At 40.7% G+C, this 16,390-nt stretch overlaps 1 protein-coding gene across 5 annotated transcripts in view; it reads left to right on the top strand.

Annotated features, from left to right (window-relative positions):
* Window positions 1-16,390, top strand: part of LOC132119570 (mitogen-activated protein kinase kinase kinase kinase 3-like) — a 74,674-nt gene that overhangs the window by 16,313 nt on the left and 41,971 nt on the right. For all 5 annotated transcript variants that reach the window (XM_059529644.1, XM_059529643.1, XM_059529642.1 and 2 more), the window contains exon 2: window positions 2,954-3,011. In XM_059529644.1, coding sequence (XP_059385627.1) covers window positions 2,954-3,011 — 58 coding nt within the window. The remainder of the gene's footprint in view (window positions 1-2,953; window positions 3,012-16,390) is intronic.

The raw sequence follows: 16,390 nt of genomic DNA, 5'->3' as shown, positions 1-16,390 counted from the left end.
TTTTGCAGCATCCTTTTCAGATCATATCACTTAGCTGCTGATGTTTTTCTGAGTTGTTTTCGATAAGCAAAATTTTTTTTGAAAGATACTGATTATTAATTATGCATTAGAGTTCTTCACTCCTTCTGTTTGTTGACTGCAATACAGATACAGTTACTGTCTGGTTTAGAAAAAAATAGATGCATTTAGTTAAAGGCAATGGAATCATGTTATATGAAATCATGTTGATCAGAACATGTTTTCAAAATCAACTAGTCATGAGTTTCCAGAATGGTTAGTTGACTAATCAGTTTTAAGGAAGCCATGGATAATTAGGCTTTGTTTGGGTTCACATAATTTATAAAATGTAATAAAGTCACAATTGCGAGATTAAAACTTCGCAACTCTGAGAAAAAAGTCAGAATTGCAAGTTTAAATCTCACAATTCTGAGTTTTTTTTCTTGCAATATCACGCAATACTGACTTTATAACTCACAACTATGAGTTTATATCAGGCAACCCTGAGAAAAAAAGACTGAATTGTGAGTATATTCCTTGCAATTCTGACTATAACTTACAAAGTGGACAAAAAAAGTCAGAATTGTGAGTTTACATCACACAAGTCTGAGTACATTTACAGTACAAATTAATGCAAAATTAAAACACCAAAAGTAAAAACTTTAGATTCACTTGTTGATTAGTCTGTTCAATCTCAGAAAAAAAGGTACAGAAGCTGTCACTTAGGACGGCACGATTAATCAAAATTAAATTGCAAAGGCGATAAATCGCATTTAGGCAGAAGCTGAGATTGTCATCCGTAACTTTCAGTGAAGCATGGTTCTATGATCAGTGGTAAATCTCCATCCAAAGGCCAGAAGAAACACAGGAGATGCCTATAATAAGCTGAATAAGCAGAAGATTGAACTGCTTTCATTAATTCAACATGATAAATAATCACAGAACAATGACAATATATGGTTTATCGGAGTTCGTCTTATTGGAATTTTTATTATTATAAAGTATTTACTAATGCAATGCTAATCAAGCAGTAATCACTAGAGTACTATGAAATATGTTGCATGCCTTATTCTGTGTTAGAAGCCACATATACTCGACTGATGTTATGAAGTGAGTTTGGAGTGAAAACATGTTGTTATATGTGGGATTTACATGTGCTCTCAGATGGAGCAGCATTTACTACACAGAGCCGTAGTTCACTGAGAAGCTACACAAACAGCTTTCACAATCACAGAACGATTTCTTTGATTTCATAATCACTTGATTAAATCATCTGCGATTGTGAATGCGATTTTTGTGTAGCTTGTCAGTGAACTACGGCTCTGTGTAGTAAATGCTGCTCTATCTGAAAGCACATGCTGGTGATTTACTGCTAATCACAGAACTGGCTTTACTGACGAAATGCGCATGACAATCACATTAGATTAATCGTGCAGCCTTTCTTCACTGGAACGATACCTTTTTTAGATAATAAAATGTACCCAGGGGTAAATAAGGTACAAAGCTTTTACAACTTTTGTAAATTTTATTTAGAGCGTTGGATGACGCATCCTAAATCCTGGATTTTAGATATAATTTCACATTTAGTATTTTAACCACTTTTTTTTTTCCTCGGTGGTTGAAAAGTTCTGCTCCCTGCAGCCCAAATAAACTGTCATTAAGAATTGAGACCCTTTTATTGCAAATGTTATGATTCCTGATGCTTTTTTTCACGCAGATTTTTTTATCAAAGTGCAATTCATCTGTGTATTGTTCCTGTGGGACACCGTCTGCCTGCTAATACTCTGCTCAGTCTAGCCCCACTCCCTGTTTTCACTGCTGCCAACGACTAGCTGTCAGATCTCACGCTGTTGCTAGGAGAAGGAAAAATAAAATACTTTGACCACTTTGCCGATGACTTCTTAATTGAATCTGGGCTGATTTTGTCTAATGTTTTTCCTGCTACCAGGTCGTGATTGAATAATGTCATGATGGACTGAACAACAGTGGTTTTTTTTTTTTTTTTTGCAAAAATTAGTCTGGCCATTGTTGTGGGTATTAAAGCTGCTATATTTTCCTCCATCTTGATCAGTTAAGCAGTGTTTTTTTTTGTATTTAGGTTTAAAAGGTGATGAAACTTTTTTTTGAATTAAAAATATCTATACCTATTCAGATTAGTGGCTCTGTGAGCGTTAATCAGTGGTCTTTTAGAAAATGCAAAAGTATGGACAGTCTATATTGACAGTGCTAATGTAGCAAACATCCATTCGATTGTATGTTTACCCTATTTAAGCATACAATTTAGTTGTAGGCAATATTGAAAATGAAACTATTGAAAATCAATGTAAATGAAGGGCTTTAAGCTAATTCTTACCCAATCAGCAGACCCACATGGAATCTGTGCAGCACATTTGCATTTATTTTTTGACTGATTTCATGATGTTTTTTTACTACGATTAAAGGTGCTCTAAGTGATGTCACATGTTTTTTAAGCCAAAACATTTTTTTTCACATCCAGCAAACATCTCCTCACTATCCGCTAGCTGCCATTCCCCTGAACACACTGTAAAAAAACGCGGTCTCTCTAGACACCACAGGCTCCACAAACAACAAGAAAAACAAACTGGGCTCACCCGCACCACGAAAAATAACAAACTGTTACAGCCAATAACCGACAAGAAAGATTTGGGGGTGGGGTTTGGGGGGTTAGTGCGCGGATGAGGAGGAGGGAGGGTCTAGCTAGCCTTTGTTTTGTTTGACAACAATTTGAACGTCAGCAAGAGGTTACGACTCCCGGCATCGCTTAGAGCACCTTTAAGAGTGCAGTACTCATTTTACTATGTTTAAGATTCATTGTAAAGATTTTTCCAGAAAATGCAAAAGTTTTCTGGAAAATCAGGGCAAAGTCTTTCAGACTTAGAATAATAGTTGACATTGAGAGATCTGTTGAGTAAGTGCTGTTGTTTTTCTCTTTCAGGCCCGTAATGTCACTACAGGTGAGCTGGCTGCTATCAAGGTCATTAAACTGGAGCCAGGTAAGAAAATCACTTTCCCCCCACATGTACACATGTTGCAATCTGAGCCCCCCCACCCATACATACACACACACACACACACACATATATGTGTGTTTATGTCATTAGAAATACATTTTACAGTAGCTTGAATTGACAGTTTTAGTAGCTTTAGTAGCTTGAGTTAGGATGCAGAAGTAAATTTATGTTCATTTTATAAATATATATAACATCTGTAAAAATTGTAACAACCTCATTCTTATGTGGTGAAATTTATTCTGACTGTTTGAGTTTTATTAAAATTATTATTATTATTTTTTTCTTCATCTATTATTTTTTTTTAATTTTATTTCAGCATTATTGCAGTTACCATTTACAACAACTGCACTGTTCTACTATCGCATTAATAACCAAAAAACCTTGGTTTTTGGATGACTAGGCCACGTCAAGTGCCAACATTATACAAAAAATGACTGAGTTCAGCTTTAAGAGTTTCTCTAATGGATATGCCAGAGTTGTTGACATGAATTGACCTTTACTGATGCGGCTGTGGGGGTATGTAAGACAGAAATGGTTGGGAAACATTGATTTAGGAGCTGGTATGGCGAAGTGGCTAAAGCTGAGGCCTGCGTGGAGTGAGCCTTGAGCTTTTACCAAGTGTCCTTGAGTGAGGCATTTAACCTCAGGTTGTTCTAGGGGGACTTTACCTAGTAAATGGATAATAGCATTTGCTCTTAGTCAATAAAGTCCTTTGGAAAACTCATTCTGTGTTTCTTCCTTGTTCATGTTGGCATTGGGTAATTGTTTACTCTATAAATGCAAATCAAATAATTGAACAAGTTTCAAATTAATTCATTACAAAAGTGCTCTAGATCCATCGGAGTGGCCAAATGTTTGAGTTGGTATACCATCAGTTGTGTCCAGATGCACGATTGAGGTTTCATACTCTGATCAAGGCAATCCCAGATTATTTGTGTCAGTGAAAAAGCTTTTGATATAAAACCCAGACCAAAGCAGGCGACGACATCAAATGGGGTCTTGAGTTTGATACGGTTTGACAATATTGAATATCACTGTCACCGTAAAGGATGTACCTGTTTTATCCACCAGCCATCTGGTTTGATGAATGACATTTTCTTGCGTAAAGGAAACCAGTGGAGTGCGACTTTCATTTTGATTTTATAGCGATTCTATTTGTGTGCTGTTTTGCTGTGCCAGCAGTAACTGCAGGAACAATAGCAGACCTCAAACATTTTTTTTTTTGCTGGTTTAAGATAAAACCCACAGCCTTCTCTTTTCGAGGGTTCTTTTTTCGAGGGTGAAGTCTCACCAGCAAGTTGTTTCTTTCGATGTCCAGGACAGTTTCAATATATGAAATTACAGGAATTACAAGAACACGCAGTACCTTAGTTTCCATGAAAACCACATTAAAAGTTGAAAAAAATTTGTGTATTTGTAAGTGTAAGTGGGAAAATCAATTTTTCAGGCACTGAAAAAAAAGCATAATCTTGCCGAATACCACTTCATGGTTAGGATTAGGGCTGCAACTAACGATTATTTTGATAATCGATTAATCTGTCGATTATTTTTACGATTAATCGATTAATCGGTTTATGTACTTATATTTTAGTTTTTTCCATTTTTCCCCCAAAGTAAATTAATAATAAAGGGTCTTTATCATTCAGCATAGATTTTTAAGAGATTTTAATAATTTTGCATTGTCATATTCTCATCACAAATATACCTGGAGTTGTTTTATTATGTGTTAGTGATCCCTTGTCAAACTCTTCTGCAATCAAAACACTGACCCATACTCTAGCAAATTTCACAAGATTTCAAATAATGTTTTCACCGTGGCAGTCCTTAGAGCTCCTAAAGTAGTTTAACATCCCGAACAAAGCTTATTAAGGAATCTTTCAGAACATATTTTCACGAAGAATAAGGATAAAACAGAATAAGATTGCAGTGCGTTGTATTTTATTATTTACTGGGAAACAGCTTTATAGCTTATGCTGTGAAATTGTAAACAATCCTTCGAATAAAGTGCCAATGGCATGAAACCTGAATGGAACTCACAATTTAAAGTAAAATCCGTCAGAAGGTTGTCCAGAAAAAACGGACACACAAAAAACCTGCTGTGTGAAAAAGAGCAGTGAATACTTAGGAAAAAAAGTGCATTTCAAATATCTTTAAACATTTACCTCTCTCGTTCAGTCATAATTAGGCTGCACGACTGAATTATGAACTGGTAAACGACAAACTGATCACAGAACATGTTTGTAAAGCTTTAAATGTTAACTGTTAAAAAGCAATGTTATCAGCTTTTACAACTAAACATTTGCAAACAACATTGTACTGGAGAATCTGCACAAATAAAAGGCTTAGGGGCCGTTCACATATCGCGCCTAAAACGCTAGGCGCACCCATAGACTGTGCGCACCGCTTTCTCCTTCTTTCCAAAGCGCTCGTGCAGAAGCGCCCCTGAGGCGTCTGCCTTTGCTAAGCAACCATTACGTGCTCTCTCCTAGAAGACGCGGAAATTTCAGCAAAGGATAAATGGATTTGCAGCTCTAAAAATCGCTTGCAGTAGCTCTGCTACTAAATTTATTTCAAAATGGGAATCCATATACAGCTATGATCAGCTGTTCCTTCATCTTGGCTGAGCTTTTAACGTTGTTACGGGAAAGGATGAAGCTGATTATTTAGTTCTTGTCACATGACCCGCGGTGCGCTTGCTGCATTCTGAAAAGTTGAAATGTTTTTAACTCGATGCGGTGTGCACGCGCCTGGAAAAACGGGTGCGTCGCGACCGCGTCGCTTCCATTATGAGCTTCCTACACTGGAAATAACGAACATGAGCGCGCAAAAGACGCGATATGTGAACGGTCCCTTAAACAGTTCAGTAGTGCAGAGTTTACAGGTTAATCTTCTTTTTTGAAGGCTCAAAATAAAGTACTCCTGCTGAATGCTGCAGAGACGCCGTTCGGGAAGCACGTGACATAAAACGAGGCCAGCTATTGGCTATTCGCTACTTCTCCTGTTGTACTGGCTGAGTAAATCCTCCGGTGGCTCATTACTGCCACACTTTGGTCACCGCAGATCTGAAATATGCACGAAATAAGCCGCTTACGGCAAATAAATTATTTAGCAACGAATCGATGACTAAATTAGTTGACAACTATTTTAATAATCGATTTTAATCGATTAAATCGATTCGTTGTTTCAGCTCTAGTTAGGATGTTTTGTTAAGATTACTGGCTTTTTTTTATTTTGTGTGTGTGTGTGTACATACGTGTGTGTGTGTGTGTATGTATATCTATCTCACACACACACACACACACACACTAACTGGCCACTTTATTAGGTACACATTGGTAAAATGGTTTAAACAATGCTCAGTTGGTACTAAGGTGCCCAAAGTGTGCAAAGAAAATATCCCCCACACAATTACACCACCATCACCAGCCTGAACCGTTGAGACAAGGCAGGATGGATCCATGCTTTCATGCTCTTTAAGCCAAATTCTGACCCTACCATCTGAATATTGCAGCAGAAATTGAGACTCATCAGACCAGGCAACGTTTTTCCAATCTTCTATTGTCTAATTTTGGTGAGCCTGTGCGAATTGTAGACTCCGTTTCCTGTTCTTATCTGACAGGAGCGGCACCCGGTGTGGTCTTCTGCTGCTGTAGCCCATCTGCTTCAGGGTTTGACGTGTTGTGTGTTCAGAGATATTCTGCATACCTTGTTTGTAACAAGTGGTTATTTGAGTTACTGTTGCCTTTTTATCATCTCTAACGAGTCTACCTGTAATGATATAAACCTTCATATTCATCCGGAAGAAGGAGGCGGGAACCGGCGGACAATCAAAAACATTTTAATAACAAAATAAACACAAAACAGCGCACCAGCCCCTCACGGACGACCGGTGCGCATAAAATAAAAACCAAAACACAACTAAAATCCCAGGCCTGGTCCTCTCTCGTCCTTCACTGTCGTCGCTCCAGTTTTATATCCTTCCATCTCCTCCATGGGCCTCGAGACCGGTGGGTCGAACAGGTGTAGTTCATCTCCAATCACTCCCCCGGCCTCGCTCCCATGTCCCTCGGCCCCGCCCCACTCGTCACATACCCCCATCGCCCCTCGCAGGCCGGGGGGTACTCCCGAGACTGCGCTCTACTCCCCCCCCCCCCCTCCCTCCGGGGGGGCCGCTCACGGGGACCTGCGGGAACCTGGGGGTAGGACAGACGAGGCGAGAGAAAAGGAGATGGAAGGAGGAGCGACAGAGGGGAGAGAGGAAAAAAAAAATAAAATAAAAATTCCGGTTCCCAGACGCACCGCTGCTCGGCCCTCCACCAGCTGGGCGATCTCCTCCGCGGTGCCTGGCGGTGGCACTGGACGGCCCTCGGCGGACGGCACGACACTCCTCCGCCGCCCGGTGGACGGCGACGGCTCCTCCGGTTTTGGGCAGCCGGCAGGAGTCCCCCGTTCCTTGCTCCTCCCCGTTCCGGCGGATGGCAGCAGGCTCCGGCCACCTGGCGAACGGCGCCGACTCCTCCGCTCCCTCACGGACGGCAGCCGTCTCTCCACATCGTGGGCGGCCGGTAGCGAGCTCGCCCGTCCCCGGCAACTCGCTCCAGCCCACCGCCTCGAGCGTCCATGGCGGCACACTCCTCGCCAGCTCGATGGCACCGCGGATTCACCACAGCGGCGAGGGATCTTCAGCAGCGCGTCCCTCCTTCTCCCGGGCTTCGGCACCACTGTAATGATATAAACCTTCATATTCATCCGGAAGAAGGAGGCGGGAACCGGCGGACAATCAAAAACATTTTAATAACAAAATAAACACAAAACAGCGCACCAGCCCCTCACGGACGACCGGTGCGCATAAAATAAAAACCAAAACACAACTAAAATCCCAGGCCTGGTCCTCTCTCGTCCTTCACTGTCGTCGCTCCAGTTTTATATCCTTCCATCTCCTCCATGGGCCTCGAGACCGGTGGGTCGAACAGGTGTAGTTCATCTCCAATCACTCCCCCGGCCTCGCTCCCATGTCCCTCGGCCCCGCCCCACTCGTCACATACCCCCATCGCCCCTCGCAGGCCGGGGGGTACTCCCGAGACTGCGCTCTACTCCCCCCCCCCCCCTCCTTCCGGGGGGGCCGCTCACGGGGACCTGCGGGAACCTGGGGGTAGGACAGACGAGGCGAGAGAAAAGGAGATGGAAGGAGGAGCGACAGAGGGGAGAGAGGAAAAATAAAATAAAATAAAAATTCCGGTTCCCAGACGCACCGCTGCTCGGCCCTCCACCAGCTGGGCGATCTCCTCCGCGGTGCCTGGCGGTGCCTGGCGGTGGCACTGGACGGCCCTCGGCGGACGTCACGACACTCCTCCGCCGCCCGGTGGACGGCGACGGCTCCTCCGGTTTTGGGCAGCCGGCAGGAGTCCCCCGTTCCCTGCTCCTCCCCGTTCCGGCGGATGGCAGCAGGCTCCGGCCACCTGGCGAACGGCGCCGACTCCTCCGCTCCCTCACGGACGGCAGCCGTCTCTCCACATCGTGGGCGGCCGGTAGCGAGCTCGCCCCTCCCCGGCAACTCGCTCCAGCCCACCGCCTCGAGCGTCCATGGCGGCACACTCCTCGCCAGCTCGATGGCACCGCGGATTCACCACAGCGGCGAGGGATCTTCAGCAGCGCGTCCCTCCTTCTCCCGGGCTTCGGCACCACTGTAATGATATAAACCTTCATATTCATCCGGAAGAAGGAGGCGGGAACCGGCGGACAATCAAAAACATTTTAATAACAAAATAAACACAAAACAGCGCACCAGCCCCTCACGGACGACCGGTGCGCATAAAATAAAAACCAAAACACAACTAAAATCCCAGGCCTGGTCCTCTCTCGTCCTTCACTGTCGTCGCTCCAGTTTTATATCCTTCCATCTCCTCCATGGGCCTCGAGACCGGTGGGTCGAACAGGTGTAGTTCATCTCCAATCACTCCCCCGGCCTCGCTCCCATGTCCCTCGGCCCCGCCCCACTCGTCACACTACCCATTCTCCTCTGACATCAACAAGGCATTTTCATCCACAACTGCCGCTCACTGGATCTTTTCTCTTTTTCGGACCATTCTCTGTAAACCCCAGAGATGGTTGTGTGTGAAAATCCCAGTAGAACAGCAGTTTTTTAAATACTCAGACCAGCCCATCTGGCACCAACAACCATTCCACGTTCAAAGTCACTTAAATCCCCTTTCTTCCCCAATCTGATGCTTGGTTTGAACTACAGCAAGTTGTGCTCGCCACATCTAGATGCCTAAATGCATTGAGTTGCTGCCATGTGAGCAATTTGTGTTACCAAGCAATTGAATAGGTGTACCTAATAAAATGGTCGGTGTGTGTGTGTGTGTGTATATATATATATATATATATATATATATTTTATTGTATTACAGTCCAGTGCATTGAATTTTATTGTTGCTTGTTGCATTTGCAGCTAGTTTGGATAAAAAAATCAGATTTACATGCAAGAAAAAGCTTTAATTGCTTGTTGTTTCAATTGTGGTTCCTATGGGTACAGCAACATTAGTCACTGCTAAAGTTTTAGTAATTTTAAACTTCAGTTATTTATTTCAGTTTTGTTTTTATTTAATTTGAGCTCTATTTAATATGAAATTAAGAAAATGGTGTACTTTTGAGCATTTGAAGATTCTTTAAACTTAAAGGGGATCCCATATTAAAATATTAACAATACCTGCAGTAAGCTATGATATTTTGGCAGAAACTAAACTCTCGTTTACCATGAAACATTTTTGTATCTACAGCCGTAATTTTTTTTTTTTGTCCATACTTTTATTCAGTAACTTAGGGGTTGTTCACCTTACTTTTCATGATACTAACCTACAGGCCTGTTTGTTTTGCGCTTAGAACGATTAGGTTGCTTGGTTTAAACATTGACCAAGAATTCAGTAACCACTCACATTCACAGATGCAGATGCACACAGAGCATTAGTCAGCTTTTAGCCTCGGTAATTACTACATGCCTCTCATACCAGAGACGAGAGAGAATGAGAGGGGAATGGGGGTTTCTGGAGGCCCTGCGCTTTGCTGTCTCAGCTGTAGTTTGAGATATTTGTACGTCTGTGTGGCTTTTAGATGCCCCTGTTGGAATAGGACACGTTCCTGTGCCAGATATCCGTTAAACGTGGTTTCAGATGTAAGAGCTAGATTTAGTTAGAGTGTTTTGGAAACACCTGCTCAGGCTTGTGTCCAAGCTGTTCCTTTTAAACATGCGGGAAATATGCACAAAAATAGTGTACACAAATTGATTCAGTGCCTTGCTGTATTCAGAGTCTTTATTATTGAAGAGTATGGAAAAACAACCATTCAATTTCAAAAGATCACTGATACATGCTGGATCTAATTTTTTATCCTTTTTCCTCTGGCTCCGTAATTGGTGTGTTTGAATGCAAGTTCAAAAACTATAAATTTGATTTTAATGGTGCAACATGCTGATCATAGCGGCAGATGAATTATATCACAGATGTTGAACAAAACAACAGCATATTGGAGTGAAGCAATTTTGTTAGTTATTTATAGGGTTGAAAAATGCTTTTATGCATTGCAATGACAGTCTATAGTGATCTAATAGTAGAATATATATTTTTTAAATAATTATTTTGATCTATATAATAATTTTATTATTACTAGGTTTTTTTTTCACTGTGTGTAAATGAAGCCTGTTAACTACTCGTTTGTGTACAGTCGTGGCCAAAAGTTTTGAGAATTACATGAATATTGGAAATGGGAAAAGTTGCTGCTTAAGTTTTTATAATAGCAATTTGCATATACTCCAGAATGTTATGAAGAGTTATATCAGATGAATTGCATAGTCCTTCTTTGCCATGAAAATTAACTTTATCCCCAAAAAACCTTTCCACTGCATTTCATTGCTGTCATTAAAGGACCTGCTGAGATCATTTCAGTAATCCTCTTGTTAACTCAGGTGAGAATGTTGACGAGCACAAGGCTGGAGATCATTATGTCAGGCTGATTGGGTTAGAATGGCAGACTTGACATGTTAAATGGAGGGTGATGCTTGAAATCATTGTTCTTCCATTGTATGGTGACCTGTAAAGAAATGCGTGCAGCCATCATTGCGTTGCATAAAAATGGCTTCACAGGCAAGGATATTGTGGCTACTAAGATTGCACCTAAATCAACAATTTATAGGATCATCAAGAACTTCAAGGAAAGAGGTTCAATTCTTGTAAAGAAGGCTTCGGGCGTCCAAGAAAGTCCAGCAAGCGCCAGGATCGTCTCCTAAAGAGGATTCAGCTGCGGGATCGGAGTGCCACCAGTGCAGAGCTTGCTCAGGAATGGCAGCAGGCAGGTGTGAGCGCATCTGCACGCACAGTGAGGCCAAGACTTTCGGAAGATGGCCTGGTGTCAAGAAGGGCAGCAAAGAAGCCACTTCTCTCCAAAAAAAACATCAGGGACAGATTGATCTTCTGCAGAAAGCATAGTGAATGGACTGCTGAGGACTGGGGCAAAGTCATATTCTCCGATGAAGCCCCTTTCCGATTGTTTGGGGCATCTGGAAAAAGGCTTGTCCGGAGAAGAAAAGGTGAGCGCTACCATCATTCCTGTGTCGTGCCAACAGTAAAGCATCCTGACACCATTCATGTGTGGGGTTGCTTCTCATCCAAGGAAGTGGGCTCACTCACAATTCTGCCCAAAAACACAGCCATGAATAAAGAATGGTACCAAAACACCCTCCAACAGCAACTTCTTCCAACAATCCAACAACAGTTTGGTGAAGAACAATGCATTTTCCAGCACGATGGAGCACCGTGCCATAAGGCAAAAGTGATAACTAAGTGGCTCGGGGGCCAGAATGTTGAAATTTTGGGTCCATGGCCTGGAAACTCCCCAGATCTTAATCCCATTGAGAATTTGTGGTCAATCCTCAAGAGGCGGGTGGACAAACAAAAACCCACTAATTCTGACAAAATCCAAGACGTGATTATGAAAGAATGGGTTGCTATCAGTCAGGATTTGGCCCAGAAGTTGATTGAGAGCATGCCCAGTCGAATTGCAGAGGTCCTGAAAAAGAAGGGCCAACACTGCAAATACTGACTCTTTGCATAAATGTCATGTAATTGTCGATAAAAGCCTTTGAAACGTATGAAGTGCTTGTAATTATATTTCAGTACATCACAGAAACAACTGAAACAAAGATCTTAAAGCAGTTTAGCAGCAAACTTTTTGAAAACTAATATTTATGTAATTCTCAAAACATTTGGCCATGACTGTACAGTAGTTATGAACTCTGAGGGCTGTCCTTTATTATGTCACGTTAATTGAGTTTGTTTGCAAGGAACACGTGCTGCCAAGATAAAGAAACGAATCAATAATTAGTCTCACATTTACCCTTACCTCTCTGGCGAGTCAGTAGGAAGTCAGCCTAATTACATAAGTATATTTCCGTGGAAATAACAAGGATATTAACTCCCATGGATGTGTTTTTACAGTGATGTCTTTGTTCCTCTTTGACATCGATTTACAATTCTGATTAACATGCACCATGTCTTCTCGACCTCATAGACGTTTTTGCCATTCTAACTCATTAATGTCTCTGAGCTGGCCTTTACGAATCATGGTGGGGGAGGACAACACACACTTTCTGGATTGGTCTCCTCCCTCTGCAGCACTGTGGGCATCAGGACACGGCTTTGAGTTTTGGCTCATTAGTTTCGCATAGTCAACAGGGGATCGTCTGAAAAGACCCAATAAATGTTTTTGCGAACAGACATGCTAACACAATCATCAAAACCTGGGGTGAGTTTGTGTGGGGGCGTTTGGGGACATGTTAATGTGCGACGAGATTCGCTTTTGGCCTGAGATGAGAAGCACAGTGACTGGATGCGCTCTTATTTCTCTGTGTGTATGGATTGGTTGCCTCGAGCTATGTTGGTCTCATTCATTTCATTCAAAATTGATGAATCCATCATATTGGACTTCAGAAAGCAGCAATTTGCCATTTTGAAAACCCTGTGGGTGGAATCAATTTTGGGAATCTTCTTCAGTCGCCTTCTCGGTGTGTGCGTTTGTGTGTATGCAGGCTCACACATCTGATTGTGTACTCGGTCACTTGTGTGCTTGCGCAAACACTGACTGCATGTGTGTGAGTTTGTGCACCTGCGTCTGTGTATTGCTGAACAGCAAAGGCTATTCTTACCATAAAAAGAAGGGCGACCTCATGAGCAAGCACTTACCCTGCCTTTCCTTCCACCTTAATGTCAGCTCGTGGTGTTGCATATTCACAGTGACAAGTTTGAGCTGCCTACTGGAGGAAGTGTGGTCAGGCAAAATGTTCTCTGCCAACCAAGAGCAGACACTTAAAATCTACAGTTTCACCTCTCTGCCTCAGATTTGTACTTCTTGGGTGTAGAAGAATAAATTGAAAACTTTTATGCCCAAATGTTTCTCTGTTTTCACCCAATGTAAGGTTTGTGCCGCAGCTGGCCGAAACTAATAGTATTGGTAATTACCAAAATATTTTTTTATGTTTCTGTAATGGTTAATCCATCAGCATATGTAAAATCTTTATTCACAGTAGTGTTTCTAATGCTAGAATATAATTATTATCCATTATTTTTTTAATTTACTGTTTCACAAGAAAGGCAGAAAAATAGTAAAGCACTTGATTATTATTATTTTTTTATTCAGATGCCCAATTACAGTCAATAGCAACAGAGACTGTAGAAAAGTACATAAAAACAATGACAGCAAGAATGCAAGCTGTTATCAAGGCCAAAAAAAGACCATACAAAATATAATTTTTTGAATATTGAGTTATTTCTGTTTATTTGCCTAATAAATTACAATAACAAATCATAAAAAATTAATAAACTGTATTTATTAACACTAATTGGGCATCTGAATAAAAAAAAAATTATGAAGTGTTTTTTTCTGCCTTTCTTGTAAAACAGTAAATTTGAAAATAAATATATTTCAGCATTAAAAATAGTACTGTGAATAAAGAGCATACATATACTGGTGGATTAACCATTACAGAAAAATAAAAAATGATTTTACCAATCACCAATACTTTTAAGTTTAAGGCAGCTCTGGCACAAACTTTACATTGGGTAGTGAAGGTCTAATAAATGTATTAAGCACTGTATAATATAATTTTATACCATTATGACAGTTTTTGTTGCTGCGGTTTTAGCAAAGCTGAATCTTTAACCGCATTTTCTCATACGAACAATCAGCCAATAATGATAATGTTAAGTTATACGAACCTTACTAGCAAGTGCACTTGCTTTATTTTCAGACTGACACTTAATGACAATTTGCAGTTCAGAATGTGCACCACATATTGATTGTAAGCACTCTGACTTGAGGGAATTCGTTCAATTAATCGTCCACTCGTGTTATTCTTCATGCTTGAGATGTTTTTTTTTTTCCACAGGTTATTTGAAGGGTTTTTCCATTGTTTTAATCTCAGTGTTAGTATAACATTATAATACCGTGCATATATATATATATATATATATTTTTTTTTTTTTACAAAGAAGAAACCAATCAAAGGTCTAGATGACGTTTGAGGCTTAATACTATTTAATAGCGGTAAAAGTTTTCACTACTTAATTTCTCTTCAGTACAGCAGGAAATTAAACTAAATGAAAAAAAGATGATGTTAACTGTGATAAGATGATTGACAGGGCAGATTAAACAGTGACAGGATACACAAGTGACCGAGTGGTCCGTTAAAGATGCAATCATGACGAAGAAGCTATGAATCAGACCACACCACCCAAGCTGTATGTTTGTTTTTGTGTGCAGCCTGCTTTTTTCTTTTTTTGCCATTATATATCTGTCTTTTTATCTCATCACATTCGGTTCAGACCATAAACACACATTCATAACTTGTTTAAAATATTTATTTTGCCATATAGTTATACTGATTTTGGTCCCTTCTTCTAAGCAAGCCATTTTATTGTCTGCCAAGCAGACGTCCATTGCTGTCTTTCAAAATTTAGTTAGTTAGGCATGTTTCCAGTGTAAAAGATTGTCTCCAATGTATTCAGTAGACATGACTCACCTCATTAGATTTTTGGACACATCCTGTATTTCATCTTTCAACCTGATATTGAAAAGACATGACAATGTTCTGCCGCTATTTGGAGTGACATTAGGTGTGTGTGTAAGTGTGTGGCTTTGCATGCTGTGTCTTTGTTGGCTCTGATTCCTGTAAGGCATGTAGAGGGAATAGGAGGTGGGTCTGGTCTGGTATTAGCCGGTTGGGAGCACAGAGGCACTGCGGGCGTGCAGGGCATTTATTTAAAATGCATAGGCTCCGAGGTCGGCGGTCCTCAGAAATGTCACTCGATGTAATGGGAGGGGAGAGTGCCAGAACCCTGAGTCCCTACAGAGTCAGATGCATGTGTGTTTAATGCATATGCTGAATGTGTGTGTGTGTGTGGTATGGAGACTTGCATCATGGCAGGTGCAGCTGGTTCACTGTCAACAAAGAGCTTTAGAAAAATATACTGCTGATGTACGCATAATATTAGGGAAAAGTGGGTCCAAAGTCTAACAGTGAGAAAACACAAGACTAAATTTATAGACCTACAAACAAATCGATGCTTCAAAATTTGATTGATATGAGAGGGACCAATATGCAAAGCATTTCCTCCAAAAAGCTTTATTCAGGCACAAGATAATGCATGTTAATTTGCTTTTCAGCTATAATAAAGCTTTTAGACCGAGTGATGCAAAAATTGCTTTTATTCTTACATTTTCTTTTGGAAAAGTGATTGATAGTCTGTTATATTGATGAGGTAGATTCATTGGCTAATATTTAGTGATTGTTAAAGAATTGCCAATGGCTTTTCATTCATTCAGCCAGTTTTTTTTGACTCTCATGTATGACTCTCAAATTGTCATATGGGAGCAAATTGAATAATGACTTTATGGACAGATAACGGAGTCACTGTCCTTCTTAGACTTTAGTAATAGCCTTTAAAAAATATTGTAGAAGATAATCATTTATTAATACTTTAAAAATTAGATTTTTATTCTAAAGTGTTTGGGTTTTAGGGATATTCACATTGTTTCCATACTCTCAGATACGTGCTAAACTTAAAATCTCTATTTTTATCTTTTTTTTATTTTTATATACTTGAAACAGTGCATAGAATTTGCTCTGTGACCACACAATACCCCAATACCAATTTCTCTTAAGCACCAAATCAGTATATTAGAATGATTTCTGGAGGATCATGTGACACTGAAGACTGGAGTAATGATGCTGAAAATGTAGCTTTGCATCACAGAAATACATTTATTTTAAACTACAACAAAATAGAAAAGTGTCTTTTAAATTGTAATAATAT

The sequence above is a fragment of the Carassius carassius genome, chromosome 38, assembly GCF_963082965.1.
Source record: "Carassius carassius chromosome 38, fCarCar2.1, whole genome shotgun sequence".
In the NCBI taxonomy this organism is placed as follows: Eukaryota; Metazoa; Chordata; class Actinopteri; order Cypriniformes; family Cyprinidae; genus Carassius; species Carassius carassius.
Note: the sequence above shows the minus strand (reverse complement) of the source record. Positions and strands in the feature narration are given on the sequence as shown.